Here is a 15362-nt window from a genome sequence, read left to right as displayed (position 1 = left end):
AATAATAAAATTATTAAATAAGCAGCCACCAAGAGCTGTAGAGTAGAATTAGCCCCATCCACACACTCCCTGGCACACCTCCTCTGTCTCATACATCAGACAGAGGAAAAGTTGCTGATACCCTCTTACCTCCCAGAATAAGCAAGCTGCAAGCACATCTAGAAGCAGCATCCACTGCTGCCTGAACTCTGCAAGGCAGCAGTGGATGCTCCTAGCTGCCATCACCAGGCACTTATCCATACAGTTGAATGGCTGAATTACCAGAGGTGACAAGCAGCAGCCACTACTTGAGCCAGGCAGATAGGGGCAAGGAACCATCTGTTCTGTCTAGTGCTTTTTTATCCTTTCCCCATTTTAACAACAGGCTAAATGTGTAACTAGCCTGAGGATTTGTACCTGAATCCCCCAAATCCTAGTCCAAACACTCCCCCCAGTAGTCCTAGCAACCATCAGTTGATGGGGAAGGTGAGAACTTTGTGATTGTATAGTGGACATTAGCGTCCCTGGCATGATGACATCACTCACATCACTTAGCCAGGGGTGATGCTCTAGCATCTGCACAAAACTCTGTGGTTTAACCATAGAGTTTAAGACAAGTGCTAGAGTCTCCCAGCATGATGGTGTCACTTTCAGGCTGTTGGGGACACCAATTGCCCTTCCCATTTCGCCAGGCATTTCCTAAGTGATGCTGGGCAGCAGAAGCTGGGGGGTTGGTTGGAGTTCCCCTGCCCGCAGCAGGAAGATAGCCAACGCTACCACTCTACCACAGGCAGCAGCAGGAGCAACTCATTGGGGGATCCAGAGGATGTCATCTTGCAGAGGTTTTTTCAAAACCCAAAGAGACTAATATTCAGGGGTCATTTCCTGCAGGAGCGCACAGGAGCGGAGCTCCGGCAGTAAAGAGCCCAGGGGGCGGGCACGTGCAACAAGCCCCACTCCCTGCTCCCAGCAGAACTCAGTCAGAGCAAAACCAGCCAGGTAAGGCTGTTTTATGAAGGCTTTTTATTGTATTTAAGCTGCATGAGTGTGTGTGGGGGGGGTGTTAATGGGGTATGGCTGATATTAATTTACGATTGTAAGCTACAAGGGAAGGAAAGGTATAAGCTATATAGCATCACAAAGTTTCAGAAACTAAAGTTCATGAGTCAGAGAGCTACTTTAGGTCCAGTAATTCTCTGAGTAACATTCAGAGCCGAATAATGAATTTTTAAAAAATTATCTGGAACATTCGACAATTACTATGTCATCATACTGAAACTCTGCCTTATTTAATTCGGGAATAACCCATTCAACGGTAAGTATCATCCCCATATTACCAATGTAGGTTGATAAAGAGAGATCTGCCTAATACCACCTAGCGAATTTTAGCATGGGCCTTTCTGGCACAAAATGTACACTCAGCCACACACATAGTTCACAGATTATCTTAGAAAGTAGTTGGCCAGGTATTAGAAAGAATCCTAAGAGTAAATAGGGTTGCCCCCTTATAACTTCACTGAGCTCTGACCTGCCTACCCCAGGGTATCTCAATCTCTTCAGATCTCAAAAGCTAAGCAGGGTTGGCCCTGGGTAGTATTTGGATGGGAGACCACCAAGGAAGTTCAGCGTCATGATGCAGAGGCAGGCAATGGCAAACCACCTCTCAACGTCTCTTGCCTTGAAAACCCATGGGGCTGCCATAAGTCAGCTGTGACTTGACAGGGGGAAAAAGTCCACTATAGTTGAAGGGACTTAGAGGAGTGTAACTCTGCTTAGGTAGAAGTATAAGGCATACACAGTGCTATATGGCTTCTGTTTTGTTCACTGCATGATTTTTCCGTCTCCTAAGGCATCTTAAATTATTCATTCTCAATTGCCTCTGTATGATTGAAATGTCCTCCTTTTGTACTAGATTCCTCTCCCTCTTTTCTCACTTTTAGACACCAGCTGAATTACAGGCAGTGTTTGAAGGACTGCTAGAAAGAATGCAGAAAGGAAATTCTAGGTCTATTAAAAAATGAATTTTCATCCAAAAATGTACGAAAAATAAATTTTGCAGATGTTGAATGAGGCCACAAGAGAGCATACAACATAGTGGATGACCTATTTTCATTCTTTAATATAGTCTCATCGCTCTAATTTTAACATCAATTCTTAAGGTAGAATTAGATATTTCAAGAAATGTGGAACTTCTACCACCACAGGTCTCTTTCTGCATTCTTTATGCTAATACCATGTTATGACAGACCCCTGTCACTCCCCCACTATGAGGCAGATTTTCCCACCAAAAGTTTTGTTTCCTGCTGTGACTGAGCAACCCCAAGTAGCATGTTAATATTTGTGGTTTTTATGGTCTGTTTGTCTCACCCTGTCACACAGAATATAATTTGGCCTTTAGCCCAGCCCAGGAACTTGATGAGGAAAACAGGAGACCTCTTGTTTTACCCTTTGAAATGGCACTTGAGATGGAGTAACATTCAAACAGAAATCTTAAGTTTATTTAACAGGCAGGGGATAAATAGGTGTAGTCAGGGGTTGGAAAAGCTGAGGGAGAATAGTGATCTTAAAGCTTGTTTGCATATATTCTAGGCGGTGAGAGATGATTTACTTAATATTTTAGTTACAGCAACAATGTTTCTTCAGAGAGTTTCCTATGACAGTGCCCTTTTCCTGGTGTATACCAAGCAGAGTATACCTGGAGCACCCAACTCATTCCTTTCTTGAAACTATAGTTTATTTCTGTCTCCTGAGTTGTCTAAAACTGTTTTCTATTCACATCAGACCTGGGTTCTTTCTCAGAGCCAAACCCTCAGAGAAACTGGGCAGGAATTGATCTCTTCTCCATAGCAGATATAACCGTGTTTCTTTTGGCTTGAAAGGGAGTTTCAGCACACTACCCAATCATCTATATATCTAATTCCCAACAGTCCCCTATATGCAGATAGGGGGTATACTTACCCCAAACAAGTTTTTCTGCAAACTTAGGTGACCCCCTAGGCTTGCAGAAAAGTCTGAAAACTTAAAAAAAATACATTGGGGGGGGGGGGTTAAATTCTCTTAAAACAGAAAAGTGTTATCTGTGCATGTGCAGACAACACTTCTCCGTTGGAGCAGCAGGAGGGGCACTTCAAGCTGGTGAGTGGAGTGAGGAGGGTGGAAGGACAGAGCACCAGCCAGGGAGTGCCACAGCCATCACATTACCTGGCTGGGAGAGGAGCCCTCAAAATTTGCCCCTTCTTGCCAGCGCTGCCCAGTAGGCAGCACCTGCCACAGCTGTCCAACTCACAAGCACAGGCAACGCAGGCACTGTGATGGTGACGAGGGCAGGATAAATGGTGGTGTGGCAGGAAAGAGAAATGACTGCCTACCGTGCCATCAGAAGAGGAGATGTACCCACCATGGAGATTACCCCCTGCTCAGACTGCCCTACCTTCAAGGCCTCTTCCTCTTTCCTCAGCTGCTTGGTGGTGGGAATGGTGGGGGGAGGGAGGCAGTGGGCAAGTAAACAGCAAGCTGACAGGAGGAGGGGAAGCACTGATTATGGGGGGAACCAGAACCAAGCGAGCAATACACTGACAGGGGGAGGCAGCAAACTGATGATGGAGGAGGGCAAGAGGGCAGAGCTCCAATGCGGGGGGGGGGGAAGCAAGCAAGCAAGCACTGCACTGACAATGGGAGGGGCAAGCTAGGTAAGGAACAAACTGAGGATGGAAAGGGAGGCAAGTAGGCAGAGCTCCAACGACAGGCACTGAGGATGAGGGGAGGTGTGTTGACAGAGCAGCTCACTTTCCAAATACCAGCATCTTCAGAATCCCAAAGTTCAGAGCACATAGAGTCAAGGGAACCAGATTCATGGGGTAGCAGAGGAAGAGGATGACCTTATGTATTACATGCAAATTATTATTTTTAATTATGTACCCAGTGATATCAATATGTACCTCACAGATATTTACATGTAAAAATGAAAATAGGCAGGTCTCAGACTGCAAGGCACTTAGAATTCAACGATAGACAGGGAGGCAAAGAACTATGATTAAGGAGAGAGACAAAGGTGAGTGTACAACAGATGCATTTATGAGCCAAGGAGGAAAAAAGAAGTGGCAGCTATATAATACATGACAAGCATTTACTGTACTTCAAGTCCTTTTCTGGGACATAGACACATAGAATTAGTGAGGGAATATTCCCGTGAGTTTCTCATAGGTTCCTGCTTGTTCGCACCAAATCACCATCCCAGTTCTGGTGTCTGTGTAAAGTGTAGTTCATCTTAAACTGACACTTAGTCTCTGAATTCTGTTAATGAATTCTCCCTTAGGATAGGAATCCTACAGTTAAGGCAAAGGAGTCTTTTTCCTTCACAGGTGAACCTGTCTGACTTTTCCTATCAGACTCACTGATTCCAAACTCTGTCAGAAACCAACTGACTGCCTTCAGATTGACAGATCCTCTGAATGGAATGAATCGAACTGAACTGAACTCTCTTCAGCACTTGGCTGATCATATAGTTTTTCTCAGCTGGTGCTGGCCAGTCAGAGACAATGAGCAGCCCATCACTCAAGCTCTCCATTCCAGTGGTATGTTAACCCTTCACCTCCCATATCTCTGATTCTGCTGCACTAGGAACCTGGCTTTTAAGCGCAGTCTGTCACACATGTATAACACAACACACTATGGCACATCATCAAGCTGTGCATTTTTTAACTCCCTGCTTCACATTACAGGCTGTTAGCAGGGACAGAAAAACACCTAGCATTACAGCACCAGACATTGAGTTATACTAGATAGTAAAAGGAAAAGATGAAACTGGTATGAAGCAACAGCAATTCAGACCGATTTCCCACAAGCTGCTGCTCCGCGCTCGCTCTTCCCTTTGCCCCGATTGTACGTGTCAATTTCACACCATGTGCTGCGCATCCGCATTTTGTCCCACAGCTTTGCCCGATTCCCCCCACGTCTACTCAATCCTGTTTTTTGAGGAGCAGCAGCTTGTGGGAAATTGGTCTCAGTTTATCTGGTAGTATCTAGTCCTGCCTTTTTATTTGAGGATTCAGGCACTATCACCTGGTTTTACAAGTACAGAAAATTCAGGATAGAATCCTTTCTTCATGCACAGCCTAAGCATAGACAAAGACTCTCCCACCTAATGAATGAAAGGCTGCATTTTATTAGGAAAGAGAGTTCCCAGTTTTCTGACTCCCATTTATTGTAGAAAAGGGCACACCAGTAAGAGATGGGACAAATGGTCCATAAAACACTGATTTACAGATAATTTACGACTTCCTTATAGTGTTTTTCACTCATATCATTTTTTCACATTGAAGTCACAAGTGGTACTGCAATTAAAATCATGTAGTTCATTTTGTTGCTCATTCCAATCACTCCGTAACTCTTCTTCTATTTGTTTCATAATATCCATTGTAGATGGTAAAGCTCTTTGTCTCATATACCTGTATTTCTTATTTACACACGTTGCAAAGCACCATGTATATTTATGATGCTGCATAAACAAGAAATATCTAAAGATACTTCCTCCTCAAGGCACATGAGAAATTGAATCACTAGTTTTCCTTAAGAACACTGCGAGGGACAGGGGGGACTTACTAGGAGTAAGTACTAGGCCTAGGCTACGACACTGGTGATGTGGCAATGTTACTTCCAGTGTGTAACGGAAGTGGCATCATCATATGATGTCATGGCAATACTTTGGTCTTTGGGCAAAAACCCTACTATAAAGTTTTTGCCCAAATACTAGAGCTTCACTGTGACATCACCAATGCGATATGATAGCTAATGATGTAGCCTCAGCCTCCCTTTGCCAGCTGGCTGATTGGTGGGGGGGGACAGGCCCTGGAGGTGGGGGCTGGTAGGCTGGTAACCCTACACACTACCAATGGGTTGCCACTTTCTGCAAGATACAGGGTTCATTAATATTTTGAAAGAGGAAAGTTACATGCTTGCACTATCACTTGGTCAGAATTAAGGTACTCGGTATAGATTTTTACACAGTCAAGGCTAATTCATTCAGCCTTTTCAGTTTGTCAGTGCATTAGTCCAATACATGTTCTGATGAAGTGTTGCTTTTCTTAAGGCACTGCTTTATCAAAACATGGAACAAGTGTGAACCAACATGCTGACATGCTAAAAGAGTTATGTATAAAAAATCCTTTGGGATTTATTAGATGGCAAGCTTAACTTATGCAAGGATGAAGCCGAGGTCATAACTGTAAAATAGGTTCATGTCATCACGTTTTCCAATCCTCATGAGAAGTTGTGTTAGAAGGATATTCCTATTAATATAAATATAAATATATTAATATAAACCCTACTAAGATAACAGCTGCAATCCAATTGATTGACTCAGCTGGAACTTACACGTGTGTAACTCTTGGCTAGAAAACACTGTCCTGTAAATACAACTGCTCCTCCCCCCCCCCTTTTCACAGAAGCAGCCAGAAAGGCTTTCCAGGACCTATGCTTACTTGAGGACTAAGCCCCATTGTACTTAGTGGGCCTTAGGGAGCAGTTCTAAACAGGACTATTCAGAAGTAAGTATCATTTTACTCAATGGGACTTATTCCCTGGAAAGTGTTCTTATGACAGCAGCCTCACTTCTGAATGAACAAGCAGAAGATCGGACTTTAAAACCTGGCTCTCCAGAGACCTGGTTCAAAATAGAACTGATTTTGCTGCTCTAGAACATATTTGCTCCATTAATTGGATTGAATTCCACTTGGTGGATATAGTTCGTTCTCTTGGTTCCCCTTGGCACTCTTGGCAATCCCAAGGATGATGTCCGGTAAGGAAGTCCCACATGACTTACATCTGAATAGACCTAAGGCTCACTGCCTCTGTTTTATTCCCCCAACCTCATATCCTCAAAACTCCTATGTTCAAATTCCATTGTTATAGAAATTCTTATCAAATATTTTCAATAAGCCAGACAATATCATGTAGTGATAGGTTTGAAAAAAGGGCATTTCTCTCTATTCAGGGTTGTTTAGACCTCAGTAGGTTTCTGAGTAGATCTGCTGAGGATTGCTCCATTAGTGGTACACACTTCTATGTAACAAATTTAGAGTCCAGTGGCACCTTTAAGACCAACAAAGGTTTATTCAAGGCATGACCTTATTTGAAAAAGTGTGCCTTGCACACAACAGCTCATACCGTGAATAAACCTTTGTTGGTTTTAAAGGTGCCACTGGACTCTAAATTTGTTCTACTGCTTCAGACCAACATGGCTGACTACCTGGATCGTACTTCTGTGTAAACATGTGCAGGATCAGCCTGTAAGTCTTAAGGGGCACAAGCCAGTTAGCAGTGCTCCTTAGGGTTGCCAGGTCCTCTCATCGCTTCGGTGGGGGGATTTGGGGGGACATTCTGGGGGTGGGTGGGGATGCCCCCAAGCCCCACCCCCCAAGAGCAACAACCCACCCAGCCACCCCTCTCCCTCCCCTCCTGCCCCATTTAGAGGGCTTCAGCTGATTGGTGGGGACCACGTGGCCCGCCAACCAGCTGGAAGGCCCTTTAAGTCTAGCAGGAGGGAGGGAGAGGGGTAGTCGTGGGCTGCACACTTGGCTCACAAAAAGACCCTTTAAAGGGTCTTTTTGCAAGTGGGGGGGGGGAGAAGTTGGCTGGAGATTAGAAAGGTTGGATCACCATTCCCATCCATGTCTGACATAAGAAGCTTTGATTCTCAAAAACCTATTCCCTGAAACTTTTTGGTCCCTAAGGTGCATGTATTTAATGACTATTACTGAAAATTATTTTGTTGTATTGAGGAGGGGGGTGTTAAAAATTATCCACTATGTGTGTCAAATATACAAGGTACACCACTGTGACAGAAAAAAGTAACAGACTCTATCTGAGTACCACTTAAGAGTGGCAGCCTAATCCTTCCATTGCATCACATCCCAACCGAGCTCCCTTCCTTCCCCAAATTTCCAAGAACTTCCGCAGCCAGAATTGGCAGCGATACAATATTAATAAGTATATAACACATATGCTATATTATCACCCCGCGCATAGATTTTCTTGAATGCAAACTGGTGTACACAATAATTACTGCCTTTGTGAAGCTACTATTCAATTATACTTCTTTTGGTACTTTTTATTATACCCTTGGCCATTCAGGGGAAAGAAGGATATAATTTTTAATAAATAAAAATAAATTTTAAATTGTTTCAAGGGAAGAGATTTTTAATATGTGCAACATACATAATTTCACATCTCTTGTGGAATATATTAGATACCTAGCATAATTAGAATATAATTTAAGAGATGCAAGCATATCTCAGAATAACTAACATTAAAAACTAGGATGGCCCTTACCCCTGTGGGTGATGATCCCCTGCTCGCAGCTTCCCTTCCCTGCCACCAGCAGAAGAAAAATAAAATTTAAAAAATGGAAACTTGGAAATGTCATACCTCTCTAAGGAATCATTGGAAACTATGTTTTTACAACACAGTTTCCAGTTTTCCCAGAAGTGATGTCACACTATTGCTGACAGCCCCACTCTGTGTCCTTGTCCCATCCCCCCCCCCCCCCCCCGTTTTTGCTGCTTGCCAGGACACCCTATTAAAAATGCACAAAATGTGAAGATATTACTTACTGGTTAAACAAAAACACTTGCCCTAATTTTCTTTCAAGGCCATGTCCTTTAACCCACAGATCAGCTGTTAAAAACTGGATTGATTCAGAACTTTCCAGGACTGGAGAGCTAGCTGTTCGAGATATAAACATTTTTCGCCTTTATTTCTCAGTCTTCACAATAACAACATACTTAAAACCAGGGTAGTATATAAGCCTCAGTTACACAAGTGCACCAGAACTTTTAATTAAACACTTTAATTTTTGCCACAAACAGAGTTAGATTGTAATGGCAGCTTTTGTCTTCTAGTTAATGGTTCTGAAATATTGTTTAAATAATTAGTGACACTGTGGGGACTGAATGTAAGCAATTAAGACTAGCTTGACACCCAGTGCTGCTTATCAAGAACTACCAATTCCTCAGCAGTTAAGTTGTGGGAGATGTAGATTTTTAATCATTTTAAGGACAATCGTACTGTTTAATTTGGGCGATGTTTTAAAAGGATTTTCAGCAGCCTAGTGAATAGGTCTCTCTATACTACCAAGTGACACAATAATTCTTTCATTTGTTCCCATATAGTTATCATTTGCCTTTCCTTAAGTAAAAATTTATTGTATCCAAAATACACAACCATTGGGTTGGATCCTGCAGATCCATTATACAAGCGGAGGTACTTTCAGAATTCCAGAGGAAGGAGACTTTTCCTGATGCAGCACTCTCAGGAATGTCTCTTATCAGCCAAGGCTCCTTCTGCCAGAGGAAAGTGACTCCACTAGCGGAAGGATCTAGGATATCCTACCCATATTAAAGAAAGTAATGTATAACAATTGTAAAATTTACTTTAATATTACAATAATGCTGAAATGGAGGCAAAACTTGTTACAATTTCTTTGTATCTAGTTAACCTTATCTCTAACAGGGAATCTTTAATAATACTCGCAAGGAAATACATTTCACTGAGCCACAGTTCCAAAAAGGATTTCCTTCTTGCAGCTGTTAATAATTCTGGTGTTTCAAACATGTTTTTCACAAAAGCACTATCCTAGTCGAACCATCCCTTCAGGACAGTTTAAAAAGAATTAATTTTCTATGTTATTTTACATATTTTAGCCAACTAACAGTTTTCTAAGACCTCCTGAGTTGGAATGATGTGCCACTGCTCAAAGTATATGTGATAATTTCATTGTAGGATTAAATGTGTACACTGTCATGTATGAACTACAGTGCAGTAATGTGATTTGGAGTAGAACAGCTGGAATGGCTATACGCCCATCGGTTGTCAGTCTTGGAACTACAGCAACATTCTCATATGACATATCATATATGACAGAGTATGTGTGGTGTTTGTCACATATGAAGTAGCCCTGAAATTAATAGTCCAATTTTCAAAAAAGGCTTTTAGTATCAATATCAAGCTGCATTTTATGTGCCAGAAGTTCTCTCTAGAATATAAACTACCTGCTGGGTTTCAGTATAAATTGTATTTGAACAACAAAAACTAAAAGTTCAAGTCCAAAATCCACGTAACTCCTTTAGGGATGACCAAAAACCACCAAACACCCCACTGTTTGTGATTAGTTGGGAGACCTACTGAGCATCACTGAAACTGATGCCTGACTCCAGAGGACAGCTGTGTGAGTGTTTATTGTAGGGATTTTTTTTGTGAAATAAGACAGAAGTCCAATGCTGCCTTGAAGACTAACAACATTTATTCCAGCATGAGCTGGAGTCAGAGTTCACTTCTTCAGATGCTATGGAGAGGAAATCCATTTTGAGATTTTGGTAAGAAAAATCACAGAACAGGGAGAAAAAGGAATAACAGGAAACTACTTTGACTTCCAAATTAACTTGTCATAGGTCCCGTCCACACGAGGGACAGTTCGGGGGCGGATCAAAGCAGCGCGATCACACCACAACATCTGGGAAGCGTCCTGCTTCCATACCCGAACTGGCCCTTTCCCCGGAAAAGCCGGCGCAAGTTGAACCACCTACCTTGGTGGTTCAAATGGAAACGGCGCTTCTAGCCGGGCGTTTGATCGCCGGCGCGTCCTTGCGCCGGCACAACCCCGGCCCGGAGCCGAACTGCGCATGCTCCGACATGCGCAGTTCGGCCGGCTCCCGGTTAGGGCCGTGTTTTCTCCCCGGCGTTTGATCGCGCCGGGGAGAAAAGGCGCCGCGGCCAGGGGATCCGCGCCTTAAGAGGCTTTTCCCCTGCCGTGTGGCAGGGGCCATAGTATGCAGGATTGCTATGTGCAGGAGTGCCACTATTTTAAGAGGAAAAGTCACAGCATCTACATGAAATATGGAAGAGGCCACACAATCTCCAGATTGTGATTTAGCATTGGTCATTATCAGAATCAATACACAGAACACAGAACTTGTTATAACTCTGTCTAGTTGAAGCAAAATCTTGGTGTTTTATAAGTTATGATCTATTGTCATAGACTTTTGAAACATGAAACACTTTTGAAGAAGCTTTGAATGAATTAAGAAATACTTCGTGTGATACTCAAATTCTCTACTGGTGCCATTTTTTAAAAGAAAAAGGCTTCTTCCTCGAGAAAACAGACTGCAAAACAATTAATCTGTTGCTATCTAAACTTTAAGGAGCTGCGGTGGCTCAAGTGGTTAAGATGCTGAACTGCAGGCTGTGGAAGGTCAGTAGTTCAGCAGTTCAAGACCCGAGTTGCCGCATGACGAAGTGAGCTCCTGTCTCTAGTTCCAGCTCCTGCCAACCTAGCAGTTCGAAAGCAAGAAATTGCAAGTAGATAAATAGGTACCACTTCGGTGGGAAGGTAACAGCGTTCCGTGTGCCTTGGTGTTTAGTCATGCCGGCCACATGACCACGGAAACGTCTTTGGACAGCGCTGGCTCTTCGGCTTTGAAACGGAGATGAGCACCGCAACCCTAGAGTCGGACTTTACCTTTACCTATCTAAACTTTGGTCTACTACACACCTGTTTTTATATGGAAAAGGAAATGTGCAGTGACAAGAGTTCTGAACAAGTTAAATGACCTAACTTTCCTACAATAAGAAGTTGTAACTGTTAAAGAATTTATTCTGCAGTTCCAAAATTAATTCAAGAAACCTGGCCACATTAACTGTTCAGAATTGTCAGTGTCACACATAGTTTGCCATTTGGGTGAATATTTTTGCCCCAGGAACTTTAAAAGTAATATCTGGGCTAACTAAGACTTGCTCCATAATCATAACACTTACAGTGAACTTCATGGAATTCATTCCAAGTAATTACAGTTCAGCCTGAGCCATAAATTCAAAGCCCATGAAACACTGGTTCATGGGCCAGTCATGAAACGAATAGCAGTTGCATTGCAACAATGTTTTGTGGATTCTGTCCAAAGATACTTAAGATTATGTTTTTAAGGAAATGGTCTGTCATTCTTTTAAAAAACAAAGATTTAAGCTGTGTTAATTCTATGTAGAAAGAATATTTAAAAATTCACAAATATAACTTGATGGCTACACAATTTACTGCAGTTCTAGTGAGTTCCAGAGTACTTGTGGAGCTACAAGTTCTGCAGGAACACAGGAAAGTTGAAGCAAACAAGATTTGAGAGTTGTAATTGGGGAGCCTTGAATTGGTCACAAAGCTGAAATCCTACCCGATTTTTACTCCCTTGAAGTCTTACGGATTTCAACATGAGTAACACATGGATATGAATGGAACTAGTCATAGGCCTGCAACTTAAACTGAAGAAAAATATTATTACTGTTCTCTAAAGGGCAAGTATGTAAAACGTCTAACATGCATATAAACAATTACCAAAGTTCAGAAAAGGCTAAGATGAAATACATGGAAGCATATGTTTTGAAGGATACATACTGAGAATATTTTAAACCTTTTCAGATTTTACATTTGGGGAAATACATGGAAGCATATGTTTTGAAGGATACATACTGAGAATATTTTCAACTTTTTCAGATTTTACATTTGGGGATATCCAACTGCATGTACCAGAAGCATGTGCTACCCACGATCCTCCTGGTACTTGTCATTGGTTATCCCCAAATATAACATCTGAAAGTCTGTTCTTAAAATGACATCATTATGTGGCACGGCATATATGTAAAAGAAGTAGATAAGGACTTTAACATTACATCTTTAATGTAGCTTAACATATCTTCCCTACCCCATCCCCAAGGCAAAAAGGGGGGGAAATGTATTTTCTAAACTAGTATGTTCAAATAAACAAGATTTTCTCCTCAAAACCCCTGTAACCAGTGTTCCCTCTAAGCTGAGTTAGTGTGAGCTAGCTCACAGGTTTTTAGCCTCTGGCTAACACATTTCTGTCTTAGCTCAGGAAGGATGGCTCCAGAGCAAACTAATTTATGCAGTAGCCAAATCGCTCACTCACAACTTTAATGCTGGAAACTCATAAAGTAGAATTTTTGCTCACAAGACTCCACAGCTTAGAGGGAACATTGCCTGTAACATATAAATACATTGACCAACAATACAGGTTTGTGCCTTCAGCACTTGGTCTGTCTGTTGAAATTTTCAAATTACAGCAGCAGTTCCCTAATGGAACAGGGGAGGGGACTTCTGAAGGATTTCTCCATTCTCTAGCATGCTGTTCTGTATCCAGCCTGGCAGCTAAAAGAACACTGGCTCACATAAATATGACACTGCTCTCCATAGCTGCTATTTGAGCTAGAGATTGCTTAGAACAAACCTCTGATATAAATGTACATATAGACGCTAAGAACATTTTGCAGTGGTACTGGAAGACTGCAAAGCAGCCTTGACACTGATAAAAGATGGATTTTCAATATGGGTGGGGAGTCTGCATAGTCGTAGCAATGTTATTCGATTTTCTGCAATGCTGCTTTCCATGTATTATGACTTTGAAAACCAACAGCTGTACTTGGTACTGTACAAACAATTGTATATCCTGGAGAAAACTGGTATTAAAACACTTTCCTCATGTAACAGCAATGTAAAAGATGTTTGGGGGGGGGAAGCAATAAGATTAAACATAATTATTACCCTCAATTTAAAAGAATAACAGATATCCTAAGAAACTGGTACTCACAATGGTATTACAGCAGCTTTGAAATACAAATGGAGTTTTGCAAAACACATGCTCTTTTATGAACAGGGAAAGGCTCTGTATACCCTTCAGCAAATGGGAGCCTCTACATATGTGGGTCTTCGAATTGCGGCTAATATGTACAATCACACCCCTCTATAACTGCTTATACTGTTATGGACAGCACACACCCATTGTACTTGGAAAATTGTCACTAGCAGGTGAAATATTATTTCTGCATATGCGTAACCATTCCATACTAAACACAGATTTCTCACTATTTCTAATGCAATCTGATTATTGGTATCTGGAAGTAGGTGTGTACATGTTTAATGCAAAATTGTAGTTAACATACTCATATAACAGTTGCACAGAAAACAAGGTGTAGACACATAATTTCATCTGGCACCACTCCTGCTAGTAGAAAAAGCATGAAGATGGAACTAACCTTTAATTTGTCATAGCGTTCACTTAAAGCGGCCACCTGGTGATCACGATGCCTCCCAACCAGTTTACACAAGGCACAGATTAACTGGTCATCAGTCACACAATACATGTTAACTTTCTCGTCCTCGTGCTCCAGACACATTAATCCTCTAATATGTGAGTCCGGAATAGGCTCGATTAAACGATGTCCAGTGAATGGCTTCTTGTTTGGGTGAGTTGCTTTTAAGCACTCCTCGCAGTAGGATACCTCACAAGTTACACAGGTCTTGACTGCTTCCTGGGCAGGATCCTGGTCACAGAACTGGCAGAGAACTTTCTCACTGGAGGACATGCTGTTGCTATCAAAAGCCCGCTCGCGGCGAGTTTCACTAGGAGAATTGGGCCCGCTCACTGATGCTTTCTGAAACCTGTCGATAATATTCTGCAGCGTGACGTTGCGCTTGAGTCCGTCTAGACCACGTTGATTGAGGGTGATGACATAACGACAAGTAGGGCACTGGAAGGCGGTGATAGACTCCACTGATTCGTTGGTGGCACAGTGGGAGACCAAGATGCGATGCGCACAGTTGAAACAGAGGCTGTGAGCACAAGGCAGCAGCAGAGGATCCTCAAACAGCTCCAGACAGATAGGGCAGGTCAGTTCCGACTCCAGTGTTTCCATCTTCAGGCAAAGCTTTCCTGTGTTGTCAGCGAAATCCAGGGAAGCTGATCAGCTATCTGGAAGCAGAACATAAAATTTGATTAGGGGAGAGAGAAAGAGAGAGCAGAGGGGTCAGCCATGGGGGGTTGTCAACTTTCACCACTTCCCTGGGCATTATGCAGCCATCTCTCCAAATTGGAAGGCTACGTAGAATTTGGACTCTGCCTATGCATCGATAATCAAGGTATTTAAATTTCATTTTTTCTTTTATGTTTCCCTAAACATCATTTTTAAAAATAAAAATGGCTGTTTTGTTTTTTAAATATTCAGTGCAACGAAAGACAAAAAGTACAAAATGATATGTATGGACAGCTTTCATGTTATATAGAACCTGTACAGAAAATCACTGTACAGGTACATCAACAAGCAGTACATTGTTAACTGCAAAAACTTCCTTTAGATATGCTATGGTCAGCTAACATTTGTTTTAGAGGTCTGAATGCATTTTAACTCATAAGAGCAGCCAAGGATAGACAGAGTATCAGATGTATCAAACAAAACCTCAAACTTCCTCATTATTTCTCAGCATTAATACCCTGGCATTTTCCTGTGCTCCAGGTTTTAGTCACGCTTCCAGGAGAGTACTGCAATGCAAT

The 15362-nt window shown here is 42.1% G+C and overlaps 1 protein-coding gene across 1 annotated transcript in view; it reads right to left on the bottom strand.

Moving 5' to 3' along the window:
• Positions 1 to 14770, bottom strand: part of MID1 (midline 1) — a 127606-nt gene extending 112836 nt beyond the window's left edge. The window contains exon 1 of the mRNA XM_015423135.1: positions 14068 to 14770. Coding sequence (XP_015278621.1) covers positions 14068 to 14727 — 660 coding nt within the window. The 5' untranslated portion in view covers positions 14728 to 14770. The remainder of the gene's footprint in view (positions 1 to 14067) is intronic.
• Positions 14771 to 15362: the final 592 nt, after the last annotated feature.

This window comes from Gekko japonicus, unplaced genomic scaffold (assembly GCF_001447785.1).
Source record: "Gekko japonicus isolate JY-2015 unplaced genomic scaffold, Gekko_japonicus_V1.1 scaffold478, whole genome shotgun sequence".
NCBI classification, from domain to species: domain Eukaryota; kingdom Metazoa; phylum Chordata; class Lepidosauria; order Squamata; family Gekkonidae; genus Gekko; species Gekko japonicus.
The sequence above is the reverse complement of the archived record's forward strand: the minus strand, read 5'-3'. Positions and strand labels throughout refer to the sequence as shown.